The sequence below is a fragment of the Erinaceus europaeus genome, chromosome 1 (genome assembly GCF_950295315.1).
Source record: "Erinaceus europaeus chromosome 1, mEriEur2.1, whole genome shotgun sequence".
NCBI lineage: Eukaryota > Metazoa > Chordata > Mammalia > Eulipotyphla > Erinaceidae > Erinaceus > Erinaceus europaeus.
Window position 1 is genome coordinate 142,608,247 of NC_080162.1, and position 24,012 is coordinate 142,632,258.

Below are 24,012 nucleotides of genomic sequence, written 5' to 3' on the forward strand. Positions count from 1 at the left end.
TAACAAAACTCACAGTTACAACTGAGCCATCCACAGAAACACAACAACCTCAGGGGAAAAATAGATTTAATACTTCAAGCTCTCTGCCTAGACCATAGTATTTAATGGTTCAGGTTTGTAAGATGATCAAATTCTCACACTGCGCTTAAATTGCTCAAGCAGATCTACCTATCTATATCTATCTCTATCTCTATCTATATATCTACACACACACGATTTTAAATATCCAAGTTACCTACAACTTTAGACATGATAAAAAATATTTGGCTCTTGTGGCCCAGGTAAGCAATGAGTCAAATTAATGGGGCAAACAGTTAGATTTTATTAATTCTTTATTGGGGGGAATTAATGTTTATAGTTAACAGTAAAATACAATTGTTTGTACATGTACATTTCTCAGTTTTCCACATAACAGTTCAACCCCCACTAGGTCCTCCTCTGCCATCATGTTCCAGAACCTGAGCCCTCCCCCCTACCCCAGAGTTTTTTACTTTGGTGTAATACACCAAGTAAACAGTTAATTTTATGTACATATTTTCTTCAAGTTTGGGAACTACTCTCTGCACTAATACAACTTGCTAGCCCTATTGTCAATTCTGACACAATCTTCCCAGACAATATTTTTAGTCCACCTCCATGTTAGCTATCAAGATCAAGCAAATTTTTTTTTATTACTAAAGTTATGGACCCTTTGGAACATAGCTAAAATAGACTTCCTAGCTTCCTTTCACCCTAATGTCCCTATTCTCATCTGTTCTATTCCTACCTTTTGGTTCCTGTTCACTAATCCCTTTGTCTGCTTTACATCTTACTGCCTTTCAGCCACCAAGTTACAGATGCTATTATGATTCCATGTTAACTACTCCGGGCTGATGACCTCACCAGTGTTTCCTGGAGCCTCACCCCCTAGAACTCTACCCAACAAGAGATGGATAAAAACAGACTAGGAATATGAATCAACCTGCCAACACCCATGTCCAGTGGAGAAGCAATTTCAGAAGCCGTAACTCCTACCTTCTGTACCCCATAAAGAATTTTGGTCAGTACTCCCAGAGGGTGAGAAATGTTAGGAGAAGATGACCAGAGGGCTGTAATCTCCATTCCATCAGGACCCAGAGACAGAAGAGGAAAAAGAAAAAAGAAAAAAGAAAGGAAGGACACTTGGAAGCAGTAACAGGTGTAGGTGTAACAGGAAGAGAAGGGATGCTGGGCAGTGGCACACCAGGTTAAGCGCATATAGTATGAAGTGCAAGGACCCATGTAAGGACCCTGGTTTGAACCCCCAGCTCAAATAAAAATAGGATGAAATACTTCACAAGTGGTGAAGTAGGTCTGCAGGTGTCTATCTTTCTCTCTCCCTCTCTATCTCCCCTCTAGTCTCAATTTCCCTCTGTCCTATCCAATTTAAAGAAGAAAAAAGGAGGGGAAAGAATGGCTATGAGGATTTGTAATGCTGGCAATCAAGATCAAGCAATAATTTTGGAGGCAAAAAAAAAAAGAAGAGAAAGTTACAGGGCAAATATGTATAAATATAGTTATAGAAATAATTGTCAACCTGTATCTGTGATCTTGGGAAAACTCCTGATGTTTCCAATGGAGGGAATAGGGACACAGAACTCTGGTGGTTGGAATGGTGCAGCATTATACCTCTTGTCATCATACAGTTTTGTAAATCAATATTAAGACACTAGTAAAATTTTTTAAAAAGTGTTCCATTGGGGAAAAAAAACTGAACCAGAAAAAACTTCAGCTCCTAGACCAGTTTTAGGCATTAGCAAGCGAAAAGGCTGGATTTCTAGCTGTCAGTCACCCAGATTACAGTTAACAGAGAGGGCTACTTTATTATTTATTAAAGTATTTATAAAGACCAGATAGAAAACATAAACAAGGGAGTCGGGCTGTAGCGCAGCGGGCTAAGCGCAGGTGGCGCAAAGCACAAGGACCGGCATAAGGATCCTGGTTCGAACCCCGGCTCCCCATCTGCAGGGGAGTCGCTTCACAGGCGGTGAAGCAGGTCTGCAGGTGTCTATCTTTCTCTCCTCCTCTCTGTCTTCCCCTCCTTCTCTCCATTTCACTCTGTCCTATCCAACAACGACAACAACAATAATAACTACAACAATAAAACAACAAGGGCAACAAAAGGGAATAAATAAATAAAAATAAATATATATAAAAAAAAACATAAACAAAATTCTCTCTTCATGTCTAGTACTGAATAAGACCGAAACTGGCCCCCAATGCCACAGAGACAAATTTCTGCCTTGGCTTACCCAAAAGATTTCAACAGGAAGGTAGATAAGCAGTGAACTCTTAGGCAAGTAGGCAGCATGGTTTCCTCTCTGCTGACTCCCTGACCCCTCATTCCACTAGCCAATGGAAAAAGAGAAATACAGGAGAACTGAGAATTACTACAAGGATGTGACATAAAAATAGAATGAAATACCAGAGAGATAAAAGCTTGGGATCCAGGGACCAAGCAACTTTCAAGTGAGACATAGAAGCTAAAGACAGTCATAAGATAGGGGTGTCTCAGAGAAGAAATTACAGAAGCCAGGACTTCCAACTTCTGTACCCCATAAAGAATTTTGGTCGATACCCCCAGAGGGAAGATGATCAGAGGGCTCCAATCCCATCAGGACGCAGAGAGAGAAGAAAGAGAGAGAAAAAAGGAAGAACACTCAGAAGTAGTATGTGTAACTTAGAAATGAAGAGAAGACAAAACCGTAGAAAAAAATGGACAATATATAAAAATATAGACAGACAGAAATAATAGTCAAGTTTACAGTTAAAGATATTTATATACTTTCCCCATATTTGGGAGCTACTCTCTGTCTTGATCCAGTTCTCTAGTCCTATTTCTAACTATAACACCATGACCCCAGACAGTATCTATAGCCCACTTGTATGTTAGTTGTCAAGCTCAGGCAAAAATTAGTAAACTCATGGGCCCCTTGGAATATACCTAAAATAGACCCCAAATCTCATCTGCTATATTCTTTCTTGCCATTAGATTCCTGATTGACAAACAATTTGTTCTGCTTTATCTTAATGCTTAATAACACCAAGTTGCAGATGCTATACCATGACTCTAATCTGACTTCCCTGAGCAGATGACCTCACCAATGTGTCCTGCCTCCCCAGAGCCCTGCCCCACTAGGGAAAGATAGAGATAGGCTGGGAGTATGGATCAACCTACCAGTACCTATGTCCAGTGGAGAAGCAATTACAGAAGCCAGACCTTCCACCTTCTGCATCCCATAATGACCCTGGGTCCATGCTCCCAGAGGGATAAAGAACAGGAAAGCTTTTAATGGAAGGGGTGGAATATGGAACTCTGCTGGTGGGAACTGTGTGGAATTGTAACCCTCTTACCCTATGGTCTTGTCGATAATTATTAAATAATAAATAAATAAAGTATTAAAAGAAGGAAATAATAGTCAACCCATATTTATGATTTGGGGAGAACTTATGCTGTTTCCAGTGGAAGGAATGGGGACACAGAACCCTGGTGGTGGGAAAGTTGTAGAATTACACACCTGTTATCTTCTAATTTTGTAAATTAGTATTAATAAAATCACTAATAAAATAAACACCCATCCAAAAAGATCTGTGTATACCTATGTTCATAATAGCACATTTTGTAATAGCCAAAACCTGGAAGCAACCTAGGTGTCCAACAACAGATGAGTGGCTAAGAAATACTACTTAGCTATTAAAAGAATTCACCTTCTTTACCTCATCTTAGATGGAGCTTGAAGGGAACATGTGAAATGAGATAAGCCAGAAAGAGAAGGATGAATATGAGATGATGCCACTCATAGACAGAAGTTGAGAAATAAGAACAGAAGGGAAACCACAAAGCAGATCTTGGACTGGGTTTGGTGTATTGCACCAAAGTAAAGGACTCTGGGGTGGGGCGGCAAAGCATGTTCAGGTCCTGGAACATGATGGCAGATGACCTAAGTGAGGGATTGGACTGTTATGTGGAAAACTGAGAAATGTTACACATGTACCAACTACTGTATTTTACTGTTGGCTGTAAACCATTACTTCCTCTGATAAAGGGAAAAAAGTGTTTTGAAGAGAAAAAAAGGTAAAAATAAAAGAGAGACAGACAAGAAAGGAAAAGGAAAGAAAAGGCAACTACCCTACAGAAACTTACTTCAACATTTATCACAAAGAGAAAATTAAATGAGGTAGTAAGTAATATGCTTGTGAAAGTCTCTGGGTGCAGCTAAACAATATTGTGCCAGTATATGGTACCTCTTGCAATCTTTTTAATTTGGCAACTAAGCATTTGAAGAAACATATGAGAAAGCATGTGACTTGCAGATACACAGCTGTTGTCATAGTTGTACACATTAATATAGACCCAAGAGAAAGCATGCCAGAGTGGGTCCAAATGAATGAACATGGCAGCATTACCTGTTAAACAGGAAGCAACCCAACTCTCTGTCCATAAGACAACAGATAGGGCTGGGGGTGCAGCTTAGGGGTGGAGCTGTTCCTCAAATATAAAGCCTCTGGTTCAGTGCCAGGCACAATAAAAAAAGTAAGCAAGCTATGTTATAATCAGACTGTAGACTGTAATACAACAATAAAAAAAAGAACTTCTAGAGCATGTGTGGCCTGAATAAATTTCACACTCATAAAGTTGGGCAAAAGAAGTCAAGCATAATGCTTAATCCATTCCTTCAATTTCATCTACATAAAAGTCAAAAACAGGCAAAATTCATCTCTGATAATACAAGTTCAAATAGTAATTATCCCTGGGCACAGACTAGGAGAAAAGGACGAGATAAGTCATAAAAGATCATAATTTGGGGGGCCAGGTGGTTATGCACCTGGTTGAGCATACATGTTACATACAATATGCAAGGACTTAGGTTCAAATCACCTACAGGGAGGAAAACTTTACAAGTAGTGAAGCAGTGTTGCATGTATCTTCCTTTCTCTCTCCCTCTCTATAACCCCCCCCTTGATTTCTGGACATTTCTACGCAATAAACAAAATAAAGATAATAAAAAATAAATAAAAGATCATAATATCCTGCTTCTTTATTTGGGTGCTAGTAAGTGAAAGTTGTTTATTCAGAAAAAAATTATCAAGATGGTATATTTCATGTAAACTACATTTTAAATAAAAAATATGTTTTTTTAAAAAAAAGATAGGGGTGTCTTCACCATGAAGAAAATCTAACGAATTAAAAGGCAAAGTCTGTAAGAGGATATTTAATACTGGAGAAAACTATAGCTACGTGGATTGAATATACTGATTTCAGATTGTATCAGTTTAGATGAGCGACCCTGCTACCATCAATCATGTATAGTTTATGATCTGATGTTTACACCATGAGCATAACAAACAGCATTATTTGAACAGCAAACCTTCAGGGAATGTTTCTCTAACATGCACATACTATGTTCATAATTCTTCCAATTCATTAGCACTGAATGACAATCATCTTATCTTCCTATGCCAGATGGAAATGGATTTCTCCCTGGATTCGTATATGGGACCTATGTCCTTTTAGGGTAACTGAACGGTGAAGGAGAGGAAATAAGCAGTGATTTCAGGACTGGCATTTGGCCTAGAGAATTATAGTGGATTACACAATGTTACTCAGATGGTAAAGTAGAGGTTGTTAGGAGGAGCAACTTTCAGGCCTACGTCCTAATTTAGTACAGGAAACTTGACAAGACATCCCTCTGGCCTGTTACTTAATAACATTATGCTGACCTAGCATAGACATCTGCATGTTAAGGCCCTGCACAGCATGTGCCAGAGATGAGTGATGTTCTGGTAGCTCCCATGTAAGTAAGTGCTAATAAAGCTCAAGCTTATATGTGAAATGTGTTCCAGTTTAGTGGGCATTGAAATACTTCCATGTTCTTTTGGTTTCTACTCCTTGCATCCTTATAATTTACTGCTGGCTAGAAATTATATGTATACAATTAACTTCTTAGGTTTACTTGAAGGGTACGCTGCACTAGGACAAAGACGGCCCAGGATGTGGATGTCTAAAATCAGCAGGTGCTCTGCCCATTCAGTACTGTCTCCAGCATTTCTCCTGCTATATGCTCTGTGTGGGGAAAACAGTTTTCTGAAGCCACTTGTTTTTTTAAAAAATAGATTTTATTTATTTATTTTTAAATTATCTGTATTTATATATTGGATAGAGGCAGTCAGAAATGGAGAGGGAAGGGGGAGATAGAGAGGAAGAGAAACAGAGAGACACCTGCAGCACTGCTTCACCATTCACAAAGCTTTCCCTCTGCAGGTGGAGACCAGGGGCTCAAATTCGGGTCTGTGTACATGATAACATGTGCACTCAACCAGGTGTGCCACCACCCAGGCCCTCTCAAGCCACTTTTAAAGCTGTTTTTTTTTTCATCTGAAGACAAGCTGTCTGAAGCAGTGACTGAGTGATTCACTGGATTTCTGGCAAGTAGTTTTGTTCTGAAGAATATACCAACACTGCCACAAAGAGTAGTATACAAACTATACTTAAAGCCATGGACAAACCTCCAATTTCCATGCACTTGTATGCTTACTAAAAAAAGTCATTAAGAACCCATGCTGGGAGTTGGGTGAAAGCGCAGAGGGTTAAGTGCACGTGGTGCAAAGCACAAGGACCCGCCTAAGAATCCCAGTTTGAGCCCCCGGCTCCCTACCTGCAGGGAGGTCAATTCACAGGTGGTGAAGCAGGTCTGCATGTGTCTATCTTTCTCTCCCCCTCTGTCTTCCCTTCCTCTCTGTTCTATCCAACAACAATGACATCAATAACAATAACTACAACAATAAAACAACAAGGGCAACAAAAGGGAATAAATAAATAAATTTAAAAAAAAAAAAAAAAAAAACCATGCTAAGCACTAAGCTGGCCAGCCTGTGGCTTCACTCCTCCAGGTAAGGCCAGATTCTGTAGTTCTCCACCATCATATATCCCTAGCCAAAATGTTCTAAGAACACAGTAATGCCCAGTCTTCTGGGGTGAACACCACGACCACATCACAAAGATAACCAAATCATCAGAAGCCACCAATCAGCCCGCCTTCTGTGGATCCTTTCTGAGCAGAAGGCAAGCACCAGAAAGACTGAGCATAGCTCAGGGATAGGATAATGGGCTCCTCCCTACACCAGACAGCAAGGGGAAAGAAACTCTGGAGGGTCTTGCTCTTATCATATGAGGGCTCAAGACAGCACCCTACTCACACAGAAACCCATAAACCATTGAGGCCAAGTACATACAGAAGCTGGCTTGATTCAACAAGTGAGAAATGTTTCTCAAGTCTTGAGTAACTGTACATCAAAAAGCTGGATAGCTCAGTGAGAGCAAAAAGTCAGGAAGACACACTAAGCAGGAACCCTGGGCCACTACCAAACCATGCCCCTCTCTGAGAGGCACCACCAAATGTCTCACAGTCCCCTAAACTCCATCAAGTCAAGTAGGCAGGGCTGGCTGTGGCAACTGAGGTGGACTGAAGGGCGAAGCAGCACAGTGAGGAGAGCAGGGTGGCAGGGGAAGCCTGCTCCCAACACAATGGCATTTGTCCTGAAGCCAAGAGCCAGTTAATGTGTGCAGGTCCCAGCACCTGTCTTGGTGCAAGAGTAACTGCTGGTAGCATGAGGAGCTAGGGAAGAGGGGATGGCAGTGATGGACACACTGTGAAGGCCATGGATATGTTGCAGAGCCCAGGTGTGGCAGACACCACAGCTCTCTACCTAAGATATAGTACACATAGAAGCACACATTACTACACCCTGAGTCTTGATATAAAGGCAGCTATGTTGCAAAAAAGAAAAAAGAAAAGAAAGAGTTTTAAAACTCCCGGGAACACAGTGATTTTTTTTCTGTTCTCAAAGCTACATGGATGAGAATTTGAGAATTATTCATCTCAGTAACTGGGTTTTTAGGCAATCAACATACTATCTTAGGGACTCAGTTATCCCCTTGTCAAATACACACAGTACTGGTAACCACTAGGTGGAAATACTAGGGGAATAAAACAAGATACATTACCTATAGCACTTAGTATGGTCTCTGGTTACCAATAAGCATATCTGACCTATTACTGATAATATCCCCAATACTCCATCATTCACAATAGTTAAGAAAAAAGAACTATTAGAGAATATCATAATCCCACGTGTGTATATAGTTAGACAAAAACAGCTTGAAGATTCTAAATTCTAGAGCTTATATAACAAACATTGCTAGCATATGCAGAGTGATGCTCTGGTTATCTACCTCATTAATAATAATAATAATAAGGAAATCTTTAAAATAAAGGGGGAAATGTAGACTATGAATCATGAACTCTATATTTATGGAATTATACCCCTGCTGACATGTAATTTTGTAAATAAATATTAAATCACTAATTACAAAATAAAAAATTAAGGAAAAAAGCCCACTATATTTATTGGAAACAGTATGTCAACTATACCAAAACACAAGAGCTAAAGATTTTGTGACCATTGTAAACATCAGCACTGCCACATATGCCTGTACAGGCATTTCCTATGTAAGGTGTGGTATTACTACAATACTACAAGGAATCCTGAATAAATGTTATTCTGGGCCAGAAAAACAAAGCTCACTTAGTGCAGCGCTTTATCATGTGCATGACCCAGGTTCATACCCAGCCACTGCACTGGAGGAAGCTTCCGTGCTGTGGTCTTTTTTTTTTTTTTTAATTGGATAGAACAGAGAGAAATTGAGAGAGGAGACAGAGGGGCAAAGAAAGATAGCCATCTGCAGACCTGCTTCACCACTTGTAAAGCGACCCCCCAACAGGTGGGGAGCCAAGGGATCAAACCGGGAACCTTAGTCTTCATACTGTGTGCACTTAATCTGGTGTGCCACCACTGGCCCCCTGTGCTGTGGTCTTTTTCACTTTTTTTTTTTTAAGTATTTTATTTATTTTATTTTTGAGAGATGCAGAGAGAAACACCAGAACACTGTTTCAGCTCTGGCTTCTGGTGGTGCGGGGGATTGAACCTGGGACTTTAGAGCCTCAGGCATGAGAGTCTCTTTGCATAACCATTATGCTATCTACCCCTGCCCTCTGTCTCTCTATCTTTAAAAGAAAAAAAGTTCTTCTCTTTAGAGTTATTAAAACTATATTTCTTACTGGAATTTTTATAAACAATTTATTCATCAGATCTAGTTACTGAAGCATCTATGAAATATAGTAGAAGAAAGAGCATCTGATACAATTGATCAAATTCCATGTCATAATCTGAGTCCCAGAGTAAAGGAAGGGGGTACCTGCTTGGAAAGCACTTTCATATGCCCGACACTTCCTCGACAGTAGGCCTCCAAGATGACGCCAAACTGTACTGAGACTGCCGGAATGTGCACTTCTGACCTGCAGAACAAATGGCATGAAGAGTAAAGCTGCTTATTAAACAATCCATGCATTGGATCGACCTTCTTGTGGTGCATCCCGTGAGTACCCATTTATTGGGGAAACTGACGATCCTTCCTAGCCGACTGAATCCACATGGATCCCAGTCACTTTCAAAGCCAGCAACAAGCAGACATCAGGCTCAACCTGACGCTGTTGACTGGCTACGGAAGAAGGGCAAACGCTAGAAGAAGAAGACCACCAGATACAAACAGATAAAAGATGGCCGGTACTAAACAAAAAAAAGGAGAACACTTTATCTGGTGCATGATTATTAGCACACATCCTAAGGTTTTCTGAACCCAATTCAAAAAGAGTGGTGGTACAGCAACTAAAGCATTCAATTCTCAAGCATGGGGTCCCAAGATCGATCCCTGGTGCCACATGTGACATCCCTGGTGCCACTGGTTCTTTCAGTCTCTCATATATAAATAAATCTAAAGGTAAGTAAATAAAATAGAATAAAAAAAGAACTGGGTGGAATAGTGGCTGAAGTGTAGCATGTGCAAGTATGAGATCCTCAGTTTGGTCTTCTGCATCACATATACCACAGCGATCAGTGATGTTCTCTCTCTTCTCTCTGTGTCATTAAAAGATAAGTAAAAATGGGGGGTACAGCTCAGGGGTAGAGCATTTGACTGCAAAAAAAGTAAGGTGGTCCAGGAGGTGGCGAAGTGCATAAAATATTGGATTCTCAAGCATGAGGTTCCCAGTTCAATCCCCAGCAGCACCTGTACCAAGTATGTCTAGTTCTTTCCTCCTTTTACATTGATAAAGTCTTTAAAATATATAAATAGAGGGAGTTGGGCAATAGCACAGCAGGTTAAGCGCACGTGGTGCAAAGCTCAAGGACCAGCAGAAGGATCTGGTTCGAGCCCCTGGCTCCCCACATGCAGGGGAGTCACTTCACAGGCGGTGAAGCAGGTCTGTAGGTGTCTGTCTTTCTCTCTCCCTCTCTGTCTTCCCCTCCTGTCTCCATTTCTCTCTGTCCTATCCAACAATGGCATCAAGAACAACGACAATAACTACAATAATAAAACAAGGGCAACAAAAGGGAATAAATAAGTAAATCTAATATATATATATAAATAGAAATGAATAAAAATAAATCTTAAAAATAAAATATAGTTAAAAGAGATACAAGATTTATATTTCATTTTTATTACAAGAAATCCAAATTAAAAATTATTATCTTTATTTGATAGAGGTAGCCAGAAATCGAGAGGAAGGGGGAAGTAGAGAGGAAGAGAGATAAATATCTGCAGCAGTGCTTCACCAGTGCTGAAGCTTCCCCCCTGCAGTTGGGGAACAGGGGCTGGAATCCAGGTCATTGCACATTGTAACATGTGCACTCAACCAGGTGTGCCACCACTCACACTCCCTCAAATCCAAATTTTTCACATATCACTGTTTACTTATTAGAGTAAAAAGGTAGTATTAGCAATTTAGAAATAATTAAAACGACGGCTGGGGAGATAGCATAATGTTTATGCAAAAAGACTCGCAAGCCTAAAGCTCTAATGCACCAGATAATTCTCAGCCCCATCAAAAGCCAGACCTGAGCAGTGTTCTGTTAATAAATAGTAATAATAATTAATATGAAACAGAAACGCATAGCTGGGCAGTGGCATGCCCAAATTAGTGCACAGCTTCCATTGCAGCACCCAGGTTCAGGCACTGAAGGAAGTTTCCATGTTGTGGTTTCTTTCACTCTCTGCCTCTCTATCTCTATCTTTAAAAAAAAAAAAAAAAGCTTTTATAATTACAGAAGACATACCTTCTACCTTCTGCATCCCATGATGATACTTCCAGAGGGATAGGAAAGCTTTCAGTGGAGGGGATTGTGAAGAGTTGTACCCCTCTTATCCTATGGTCTTTTTGATATTTTTATTTTATAAATAAAATTTTAAAGTTAGCTTCTACTCTATTTTTTCTAACTTAAAGTGGGTATACCCATTTGAAAAACAAAGGGATCTTATTGTATTATTTTCTGAATGGCTTAAAAATAAAGGCTGAACTGAGTGGAAAAAAAAAACGTAATACAAAATAGAAAAGGGCCAGTGGGCGCACATGGTAGTGAGCCTGGTTGAGTACACATATTACCGTGCATAAGGGTCTGGTGCAAGTCCTTAGTCCCCGCTTATAGGAGTTTTCACTAGCACTGAGAAACTGTTAACAGGTGTCGTTCTCTCTCTCACCCCCTTCTCAATCTCAGACTGTCCTATCAAATAAAATTTAAAGTAAAATAAAATAAAATAGGAGGGGGGGAAAGAGGTAAAAATGGCTGCCAGAAGCAGCGGATTCATGGTGTTAGGCACTGCAACCCAGTGATAATCCTAGTGTCAAAGGAAGAGGCGGGGGGAAGGCCAGAGATGCAACTCAGTGATAGGGTGCATGTATGAGGCCCTGGGGTCAATCCTGGGCAAAGTAAAAATTAGAATTAAGATAAGCAGGTTCTAGAAACAGGGAGATGGTACAGCAGAGAAAACATTGGGTTCTAAAGTATCTAAGATCCTGAGTTTGATCCCTGGCATTACATATGCCAGAGTGATACTCTGGTCCTCTTTTTCTCTTTTTTGCTTCCAGGGTTATTGCGGGGGCTCAGGGCCTGCACCATGAATCTACTGCTCCTGGTAGGCCATTCCCCCCCACACACCTTTTGTTGCCCTTGTTGTAGCCTTGTTGTGGTTATTATTGTTGTTGTTGTTGATGTCATTTGTTCTTGGATAGGACAGAGAGTAATCAAGAGAAGAGGGGAATAAAGAGAGGGGAAGAAAAAGACACCTGCCGACCTGCTTCACTTCCTGTGAAGCGACTCCCCCGCAGGTGGGGAGCCGGGAGCTGGAACTGGGATCCTTCTGCCGGTCCTTGTGCTTTGCGTCACATGCGCTTAACCTGCTGTGCTACCACCCGACCCCCCTTTCTCTCTTTAATGAATAAATAAATCTTAAGAAAAAGAAGGAAAAGAAAATACTTATTATGGCCAGCGAGACTGTATAGTGGATAGGGCACTAGACTCTCAAGCATGAGGTCCCAAGTATGAGCCCTAGTAGCACATGGATCAAAGTGATGCTCTGTTGTGTTCTCTCTCTCTCTCATTAATAAAATAAATCTTAAAGAAATCTAGACACCGTGGTCCAGGAGGTGGCGCAAGTGAATAAAGCATCGGACTCTCAAGCATGAGGTCCTAAGTTCAATGCCCGGCAGCACATGTACCAGAGTTATGTCTGGCTCTCTTCTCCTGTGTTTCTCACTCACTCATAAATAAATAAATAAATAAATAAAATCTTAAGAAAGAAGTCTAGAGACCACTAAAATAGCATAGCAGTTTATTCAAAATATTTCCATGCCTGACGTTTAGTTCCCAGGTTCAATCCCTGGCATCACCACAAGCTAGAACTGAGCAGTGCTCTAGTAAAGAATAGTAATAAGAAAATAAACAAATTCTAGAATTGACATAAAATTACAGAATATACTTTCCTTTAGTTGTAATAAATCTTAATGTGGTCCAGGAGGTGGCACAGTGGATAAAGCAGCAGACTCTCAAGCATGAGATCCTGAGTTCAATCCCTGGCCGCACATGTACCAGATTGATGTCTGGCTCTTTCTCTCTCCTCCTATGCTTCTCATTAACAAATAAATAAAAAATCTTTTAAAAAATAAGTCTTAATACTGAGAAATCTGGTATTAACCAGATTTATATAAAACCACAAAAATGTCTGCATACATATTTATTAATAAAGAATGGCCAATTTCCCTAGAAAACAGAGGGACATTAATTGCTTCCTGATTTTACTACTATATAAACTTGTTGGGAAAAAATTTGCATTAAAAAAAGGGGTGGGGGGATACAAACAACTCTCTTGCCTGAGGGTCCAAACAACCAGGCTCAATACCCCAGCACTACTATCAGCCAGAGCTAGTCAGTGTTCTGGTAAACATAAATACATGAATAAATAAATACAAAATAAAAATTTAAAAAGTATCAGTTGCAATTAAAAATAAAGGAGGCATAAAGGAACACTTACATTAATCATTTTACAATGAAAATTAAGAGTATGTATATGAAGAGGAGATGCCAAAAGTGTATAAAAGTTACAGGTGACTCATAAAGAACTAAATATTGTTTTCCATAAGTGTCCTGCATTATGCTGGTTAAAGATTTACTAAAAGTTCAAGAGGGAATCAAATTGAAATGATAAGTACTTACCTAAGGTGCCAAAACATAAACTGCCCAATCCTCCTATTAGCAAGGGCTCTTTCTAATAGGAATCTAGAGAGGGCACAGTCAAGAAAAGGCTCGTATTTTAAAACTTGCACCAGTTGTAAAAGATACTGAGAGAGTTCTTCATCACTGGAAGAGACAAAGAACAAAGAAAGTCACTCTACTACCCAGGCCAAAACAGTTTCCCTACGAAGGCTCAAATACTAACTAATGAATCCCAACTGTTCTACAGGCCAGGATGTCCAATGACTGGGTCACTGTTGCTGTATTTTGATAAATTTGAGAAAAGCTGTGAGTGGAAGTACAAAGGAAAGGAGCAGGGAAGGTTCTCTCCCTGTGCTCATAGTATTGAAGCAATAAACAAGAAAGTAATCTAATAGATCTGGGAGGGAACCTGAGGCAGCACACATGAAGAAAAACTGGTACCCAGAAATTATCACAGGGAGCATGGAGATAGACAGCATAATGGCTATGCAAAGAGACTATCATGCCTGAGGCTACAAAGTCCCAAGTTCAAGCCCTCCCACCACCATAGGCCAGAGTTGGGCAGTACTCTGGTAAACAAAATAAAATAAATAAAATATATTTAAAAGAAAAAAATTGTAATGGGGCTGAGCAATGGCACATCTGGTTGAGTGCACACTTTACCATACACAAGGTATAGAGTTTAAGCCCCCCCACTCACCAACTGTGGGGAGCGGGAGCTTAATGAGCAGTGAAGCAGGTATGCTGTGTCTCACCCTATCTCCTCCACCATTATCAATTTCTATCTGCCTTATCTAATAAGAAAAAAAAAGTAGAAAAAAAATGGCAACCAGGAGTGGTAGACGTATAGTGCCTGCAATGAACCCCAGCCATAACTCTGGTGGCAATTAAAAAAAAAAAGTAACATAGGAAAACACATCAGGATTATCTACAGGAAATACAGAGACCACAGGGCCACAGCAATCTCCTCCTGGACATGCAGGTACTTGGCTCAGCACAGGGGAAGCAGGCAGGGGTTCCCTCCCAACACCCAAGACCTTTGATTGAAATAAGGGGATTATGCAAATACATTTCTTTTTTTTTTTTTTTTGCCTCCAGGGTAATTGCTAGGGATCTGTGCCTGCACTACACTACAAATCCACAGTTCCTGGAGGACATTTTCCCCATTTTTGTTGCCTTGTTTTTGTCATTGTTATTGTTGGATAGGACTGAGAGAAATTGAGAGAGGAGAAGACAGAGAAGGGGAGAGAAAGATAAGACACCTGCAGACCTGTTTCACCGTTTGTGAAGCTAGCCTTCCCCCCCCCCCCCCCATTAACCCGCTGTGCTACTGCCCAGCCTTGGCAAAAGTACTTTTAAGCCTGAGGTACTGAAGGTTCAATCCCTAGCACCACCAAATGTCTGAGTTGAACAGTATTCTGGTGTTAAAACAAAAACAAAAACAAAACAATGGGAGGCAGAAAGAATGAAGAACCACAGCATGGAAGCTTCCTCCAACATGCTAGTGGCCAGGCTTGAATCTGGATTGCTCCCAAGGCAAAACAGTATATTACTTGGATGAACCACTTTGCTAGTGCTTTGCTACCTTTACAAATATCTTGATTAATTTTCTTTTAAAATCCATGCCCACTGTAAAACCTACAATGTGAAAGGACAGGAATCTTCTTTTTCTCTTTTACACTTTTTTAAAAAAAATTATTTATTTTATGTTCATGAGAGAGAGATAAAGACAGAGATAAATGCCAGAGCACTACTCAGCTCTGGCTTATGGTGGTGCTGGGGATTGAACCTGAGACCTCAGAGCCTCAGGCTTAAGAGTTTTTTGCTTAAATATTATGCTATCTCCCCAGGCCTCCCCTTAGAATTCTGAAGTCATCACTCCCAAATAACTACTTTTCTTGAAGAGCTTATAAAATTTTTTGATTGACACGTTTGAAACATACACAGTTTTAAAATAAAAAAGTGGTAACCAACATTTTTCTGAAAACCTTTATTTTTCAGATAACCACTCAACATTGACTTTTGTAAGTAAGAAAATAAATTGCTCAGTCTACATGCCCACAATAAGTGATTAAGTAGCGACTGTGGTATCTTAGTTACAATATTTGTTCAGCTGAATCCACAGATTTTCAAATTAACTCTACTCAGAGGGAAATGATACAAGAATCTTCACCACAGAATTATCTGAAAAGGGACTCTGAAGAAAACTTAAAATGTTCTTCAATAAAGAAAAGGAGGGAACAAGACATATCTCTAGGGCAGATTATACTTAGTAAAAGGAAAAAGCTTTGTTTTTATATTGCATGAGAAAATAAGCTCAAACACTGACTAAATGAAAAGCAAGATATGAAACAATTTATATAGTAAATAAGTGTTCTTCTAAAATATACAATAAGGAGAACCTAGTGGGGGTTATATTGTTATGTGGAAATATTTTACATGTACAAACTATTTTATTTTACTGTTAGCTGTAAACCATTAATCATACACACACACACACACACACATATAATACTGTTCTGTATCTTTACAGATAGATACACAATGTTTTATAAAAAATGTGGTATAATGAGCACATACCAAATTTAAAGTAATGTTTGTCTCTGGGAAGTGAAAGAAGTAATCAGGACTGGGTAAGAAAACCAGGAGGAATTCACTGTTAGCTTTACTATTATTTGCCAAAAGTTATAATTTTTAGAGCCAGGTAGGTGGCCCAGTGTGTAAAGCATATGCCCTGCCTGTATACGTCAGGCTCTGGGTTTCATCCACAGAACAGCATATGACAGTGTGTTTTGATGTTTTTCTTATAAAACAGATGTAGTTAAACAAATAAACACCCAAAAGCCTAAGCTGAGTCTTGTGTGATGAACATACTCAATGCCTGAATCTTCTGACTTCTTCACAACCTGTGAATTGTGATGTTGACTGTGCCTGTGAGAAGTGTCTTATATAATTAGCACTTAGCAAAGTAGACAAAAATAGATGTTTGTTATTTTGCAATGAAACATAGGTATGAAATATATCTGAGCAATGATTCAACGCACAATTTCTACAATAGGAAAGTTGTGATGGGCTCTAAATTAACAGTGTATTGACATAGGTAGGCAAAATAGCTTGTTTGGATAGTGAGCTTGTTCTTTTTTTTTTTTTTCTTCCTCCAGGGTTATTGCTGGGCTCGGTGCCTGCACCATGAACCCACCACTCCTGGAGGCTATTTTTCCCCCCTTTTTGTTGCCCTTGTTTTTGTAGCCTCGTTGTGGTCATTATTATTACCATTGTTGATGTTGTTCGTTGTTGGACAGGACAGAGAGAAATGGAGAGAGGAGGGGAAGATAGAGAGGGGGAGAGAAAGACAGACACCTGCAGACCTGCTTCACCGCCTGTGAAGCGACTCCCCTGCAGGTGGGGAGCCGGGGGCTCGAACCAGGATCCTTACGCCAGTCCTTGCCACATACGCTTAACCCACTGCACCACCGCCCGACCCCCAATAGTGTGCTTGTTCTACCTGTGTGTAACCTAGATTCAAGCCTGGCCCCCACCACACTGGAAGAACCTTTCAGTGCTGTGCTCTCCCCACGCTCTCTGGATAGGTCAGCCTGGATCATTGAAGCCCCAATAAAAAAAATACAAACAACCCCCTGAAAACTGTTGCTTAGCTGTTAGCTTTTAGAAAGTTGACACTGAAATAATAAATGCAAAGCTCCATAAAATAAAGTAATAGTAGCATAAGTAAACAATTATAAAATTTAGAAATGTGGTAAATATTAATGTTACTTAATTCTGGCTAGTAAGCAGAAAATGGTGAACATAGCAGGCCTGACAGCTACCCTTTGAAAAAGGCTACTTACAAGGCTGGCCCAGATCTGGGTCTGGGAACAGAGATTTCACAAAGCTTCCTACTGTACAAACCTAGAAGAGCAGAGTACTTTACTCAGTCTAAACCTTGCATACAAAAAGTCTATGTTAATCCATCCATTTATCTTCTAGTATCATGCAATTTCAGTATTTTTTAAGGCAGAAGGTGTTTATATGATGAGTCAACCAAGTCTAAATTTTGGCCACCACACCTCTAATGTTGATACATCCTGTTATTGGTAAAGTTAAATATACCTAGTGTGACATCACTGGAAAAAACAAATAAACAAATAAAAATCTTGAAAGTTTCTTACTGGTTTCCTTCAGATTTTGTCCAGACTTTGAATCTTTTTCCTTTGTTAAATCTCTGAATCCTTGTGCTGTGACAAATGATAGCTAACAGTGTGTCTATTCTGAATTCTGTGATTAACTTCTTGTAAATCATGGAGCCTGTGTGGGTGACAGTGGGATCTCCTGGCCTAGTCTGTCTTTGTTTTATAGCGTATATGTGGGAGAATGAGAGTGTCAGACAGTGGGACAGAGGGGACAAAGGCTTTGAACTCTGAATATCCATCCCCCAAGAAAGCCACCTCTTGGAGAGATACCTCATCTGTCGCAGGCAGCCCACAGCATACTCTCGAACGTACTGGTCTGGATAGTTGAAATCTAGAAGCTCCAGAGCCTCTCGGGGGGGCAGTTTAGGCCAAATCTGCAGTAGTGCCTGTAGCTGTTTAAAAATTGAAATTGGCTCAGAAATCATAGGGGAGAAAAATAATCTATTTTTCTTAAACATACAGGAGCATAGATGGTTAAACAAAAAGAAGTATATTTAGAATTCCTAAGACCTCAAAATTTTACTCCTATTAATATAGATTTATAAAGGCTATTTACTGAAAGTTTACAGATAAGAAAGCCTACTAAGTATTTACCTGGAATTAGAATAATATCCTGTGTATATGGAACACACAAAAATTCTCATTAAATCATTTTAAAAGAAACCAAAGAATAAAAAAGTAAAATTCAAAGTACATATTTAAGTTGCAAAACTCATGATAATAATAGTCAATTTATATATACATTTAATCAAACAACATAAAATGGTTTTCAGGAGAAAAATGGTTTTCAGGGAGTTTACTTTTAGGTGACGATATTTTTAAGAGTTGCAATCACCTACTCAACTTTTTATTGATCATGGTATTTTTATACCCTTCAATTCCCATAATAAATAGCACACAGCTGTTCATTATCAAAAAAGGAAATAAATAGACTAGGTGTCTCCCATTTGCGCATGTAACTAAGAAATGATTTAGGTGTAGGATAACAAAAAAGAATCCCTACAAGGAATGAGCTGTTAGATGGGGTAAATGGAGGGTAAATGTTGGAAGACATACATAGTCTGTCTTTGGAAACCCTTGTTACAGAGACCACAAATTTCTGAAAAGGACTGTTACCTACTTCTCATTAGAGCACAGTACAGTTCACCAGAACTAATCTTGGCAAAAGCCTACTTTTCCTAATGGTTTTGCTATGTGTACAACACATATTCATACCATGATGGAAATGTATTGGGGGAGGGGGAGCAACAGTTATAGAATCTGACCCTCCAAACTAAAATTTATCTAACAAAATCTATTTATCTCTTTGGGTTTTCTAGATATCACATATGTAGCACTGACATGTACTTGAAGGAAATATATGCAAGGTCAAGGCTATAAGAAAATGATAAGTAGATAACACTGACTGGAAGGCTTTCAATTGACAACTTAACCATTAAATCAAGTTGCAAAAGATGGCCTGCAAGTGCCTACCATTGCCTAGTGTGTATCATCCAAGTTTGTGTGAGTTACTGAGAATCAATAAAAAATTATGCTCAATTTGCTTTATATCATACCACCTTTCACCCACCAAGCTGCAGATGCTATCATGATGCCATCCTGACCTCCGTGGACAGACAACCTCACCAATGTGTCCTGAAACCACACTTCTCCAGATTCCTACCCCACTAGGGAAAGAGAGAAACAGGCTGGGGGTATGGATGAACCTGCCAATGTCCATGTCCACCAGAGAAATAATTACAGAAGCCAGAACTCCCACCTTCTATACCCCAAAAAGAATGCTGGTCCATACTCCCAGAGAAGGATAAAGAATAGAAAATCTATGTTAGGAAGCCACTGACCAAGCCTGACCACAAACCAAGACAGACATAGACAGAGTAATGATGTTCAAAGAGATTTATTCACACAAGCACATAGAATAGCTATTGCAACAACTTATACATGTAAAGACACAGGAACTCTCTCTCTCTCTCTTTCTCTCTCTCTCACACACAGAGAGAGAGAGAGAGAGAGAGAGAGAGACAGAGACATAAGGAGAGCTGAGGGGCCCCCGCCCCCGTCAAGCCAGAGTACCAAAAGTGGCCCTGTTGCTTGGGTGAGAGAGACCTCAGGAGAGCTGAGGGGTCTCTCCCCCCCCCCCACCTCACCAAGCTGGAGTATCAGATGTGGCCCTGTTGCTTAGGTAAGAGAGAGAGAGAAAGAGAAAGAGACCTCAGGAGAGCTGAGGGGTGTTCCTCCCCCACCACCACCAAGCCAGAGTACCAAAAGTGGCCTCATTGCTTAGGTGAGAGACCTCCGGAGAGCTGAGGGGTGTGTGTGTGTGTGTGTGTGTGTGTGTGTGTCGACCCCCCCCACAAGCCTGAGTTCCAAAAGTGGCCCCATTGCTTGGGTGAGAGAGACAGAGATGCTGGGAGCTCATCTCCTTTTGAAGGGTTCAAGGGAGGGGGTGGTATTACATCTTGAGCAAAGCAAAGGGCCCAAATTACACATTACATCTTTATCTAAACAGTACATTCTAATCTTTATCTATGCCGTCAGTCTTTTATCTCAGCAGAGCAGGGATACATAAGCAAAATGAGCTGGTGAAGTTGAGTGGGTATTTCAAAAATTCAAACTGCCACATTAACACTTATTTTGCAATATCATTCTTGTAAGTTCAAATGAGTCATCTGTGACTGCCCAGATGACTCGGGTATTCCTGGGGGAGAGGTCAGCTTGCTTCTCAAATTTTACTGTCTTTTATTTGTAAAGCAAGTCTCTAAGATGGAGGTACTCTCAAAAATGGGAAGCTCTTGCTCTCAAAGCTTCTAATAGAGGAGATGGACACACAACTCTGATATTGGGAACTGTGTGGAATTGTAACCCTGTTATCTTACAATCTTGTTAATCATTACTAACTCACTAAAAAGATTTTTTAAAAAGTTATGTTCAATTAGTTTAATTTTAAAAAATTGTTAAAGATTTTCAATATTTGTTAAGTGTCCCCACAAAATAAGTAGTATTAAAATGAATGGTCAACAATGCAGGAAAGTGTTTCTCATATCAAATTTAATTGCAGATAAAATTAAGGAAATTAATCTGATTACACTGATAGAAAAATAACACATTGTGCTTAAGAAATTAGAATATGGGAGTCGGGCAGTAGCGTAACGGGTTAAGCGCAGGTGGCGCAAAGTGCAAGGACCAGTGTAAAGATCCTGGTTCAAGCCCCCAGCTCCCCACCTGCAGGGGAGTTGCTTCACCAGCGGTGAAGCAGGTCTGCAGATGTCTTTCTTTCCCCCTCTCTGTCTTCCCCTCCTCTCTTGATTTCTCCCTGTCTTATCCAGCAACAATAATAATAACTACAATAATAAAACAAGGGCAACAAAAGGGAATAAATAAAAACTACTTAAAAAAAGAAATTAGAATATATGCTATACATAAAAATTGATAATGTTGAGATGAAATCTGATGCACAATTTACATAATACATTTTAAAGATTTGTTTGTTTATGGGAGAGGAAAGAGAATCAGAGCATGAATTCATGGTCTCATGCTTGAGAGTCTAATGCCTCATTCACTTTGCCATTTCCCAGGACAATACATAATAAATTTCATCAATGGCTTAGTAAAGAAAAGTGCTTTTTAAAAGCTTTGTGTGTGTGTGTGTGTGTGATAGGAACACAGCACTGCTCAGTTGTGGCATTAAGATCATATTAGGAATTGAACCTATGGCCTTTAGAGCCTTACACATTCAAGTTGGTGTTCTAACAGACTGTGCTATCTCCCCAATTAATAATGCTTTTTTAAAAATTTTATCTTTGAAAATAAACTTTTATTTAACAGCTTTTAAAGTAATATTTAATAAAAAGCCCTGGAGGCCAGGCAATTGTACACCAGGCAGAGTGCACACATTATCATGTGCAAGAACCTGGGTTCAAGCCCCAAGTCCCCAACTGTAGGGTAGAAGCTTCACAAGTAGTGAAGTAGTAGTGTTGCAGGTATCTCTCTCCCTGTCTGTCTGTCTGTCTGTCTGTCTGTCTGTCTATCTATCTATCTATCTATCTATCCCCTCCTTCTCTATCTCTATAAAAAAATAAAAGAGATAGAGGGGAGGGGGAGCCATGGGGAAGAGTGGAGTCACTGTGCAGGAACCAAGTCCCAGTGAAACCCTGGTCAGGGGAAAAAGCAAGCAAGAAAAAAAGAGTTTTCTATGTCTTCTTCCCATACATACAGTATATAAAATTACATGTGATATCAACTCTAATGAGAATGTGACTACTAGATGGGAAGTGTTCTTAAAAATTCCCTAAGGAATAGAGTAGCTCCCAAACATGGGAAAAGTGCATAAATATTGACTGTAAACCCCATCAATTTGATCTGGAGCCCACATTCAGGATAGGAGCCAATGTAACTTCTATATCCCTGTACCCTGATCCAGCTTTCTAGCCCTTTTTCCAGCCATGACATTATCTCCCCAGAAAATAACCTGGGTCCACCTGCATATCAGACGTCAGGCTCAGGCAAAAACTAATAAAGTCATGGGCCCTTTGGAATAGTCCTGAAATAGATCTACTAGCTATTTCCAAAACAGAGGCCCCAAATCTGCATCTGCAATATTCCAGCCTTTATGTTCATGGTTACTCAACAATTGCTATGGCTTTATATGTTAACTCTTTTTCAGCCACCAGGTTCCAGATGCTACCATAATGCCAACCTGAGTTCACTGGGCAGACGACCCCACCAATGTGCCCTGGTACCCCACCTCCTCAGAGCCCTAGCCCACTAGGGAAAGAGAAAGACAGGCTGGGAGTATGGATCAACCTGTCAATGCCCATGTTCAGCAGGGAAGCAATCACAGAAGCCAGACCTTCCACCTTCTGTACCCCATAATGACCCTGGGTCCATACTCCCAGAGGGTTAAAGAATAGGAAAGCTATCAAGGGAGGGGATGGGATATGGAGCTCTGGTGGTAAGAACTGTACCCCTTTTATCCTATGGATTTTATCAGTGTTTCTATTTTATAAATAAATATTTTTTTAAAAATCCCTAAGGAGAGTAAAATAGTTTTTTAAAATAATGATTTAAGTATACGAAATGAGTAATTCACCCTGCTTTTTATCAGTGATGGGGTCCATACCTTGCTTTGCTCAAGGTCCTAATAAGCAATCCTCAATAGAAATACAGAAATTAGCAAGGAACATTTCCTTAGAATCTCACATGATAGTCAAAACACACAGAATCTCCTAGTGTTCCCAATTAATACTTGGAATGTACAAATCCAGAAAATCCTCTAAAGCTTAGACTAACAATCTATAATACTTGATGTTAAATTATGTTAAAGACTGCACCAGAGCAAAGGATTATGGGGAAGGAGGGAGAGAAGTGGGATAGTGGGGTGCTAGGATCCTGGGGCTTGAAGGTAGAAAAGGACCTAGGTTGGAGGAGTGTCTTACAGATACCAATCATGAGGTAATGAAAGGTTGTACCATGTGTCAACAACTATACTGTAAAGCATTAATCTCCCCCAATAAAGTGGGGGGAAAGTTAAAAAAAACAATGCTAGCATAAGTTGAAAACAGTCCTACTGTTGGGAAAGAATTCATTAAGCCGATTTACTACTAACTATTAAAAATATCAACTATAAAAACAAAACTAGATTTACCACAACTCATCACTTTCTTTTAGAGAAAATTATAGAAGCAGGGACAGAAAAATTTGATGAACATAAATACTGAAAGCAATTCTAATAATTTGCTTGCTGTAAAAAAGATTAAATCTCCCTTCTACATATGTTAACAGAATTTTATTCTTCTAAAGAATTTCCATCCAGTTTATATCTATACAAACAGAGCACATACTTTGCACTGGACTTCTGGATGTCCAGTTTGAAAGTCAGTCAATTAATCAAAGAAAAAAAGGTTTTTTAAATATTTTATTTATTTATTTATTTATGAGAAAATTAGGAAGAGAGAAAGAACCAGACATTACTTTTGGTACATGTGTTGCCAAGGATTGAGATCAGGACCTCCTGCTTGGAGGTCCAATGCTTTATCCACTGTGCCACCTCCCAGACCACAAGTTTTCTTTTCTTTTCTTTTCTTATACTTATTTATTCCCTTTTGTTGGCCTTGTTTTATTGTTGTAGTAATTATTATTGATGTCACTGTTGTTGGCTAGGACAGAGAGAAACGGAGAGAGGAGGAGAAGACAGAGAGAG

At 39.7% G+C, this 24,012-nt stretch overlaps 1 protein-coding gene across 5 annotated transcripts in view; it reads right to left on the reverse strand.

Annotated features, from left to right (window-relative positions):
• Positions 1-24,012, reverse strand: part of PIK3CB (phosphatidylinositol-4,5-bisphosphate 3-kinase catalytic subunit beta) — a 160,182-nt gene that overhangs the window by 24,887 nt on the left and 111,283 nt on the right. For all 5 annotated transcript variants that reach the window (XM_060196484.1, XM_060196476.1, XM_060196478.1 and 2 more), the window contains 3 exons: positions 18,084-18,205; positions 13,624-13,767; positions 9,275-9,374 (listed from right to left, as the gene is read on the reverse strand). In XM_060196484.1, coding sequence (XP_060052467.1) covers positions 9,275-9,374; positions 13,624-13,767; positions 18,084-18,205 — 366 coding nt within the window. The remainder of the gene's footprint in view (positions 1-9,274; positions 9,375-13,623; positions 13,768-18,083; positions 18,206-24,012) is intronic.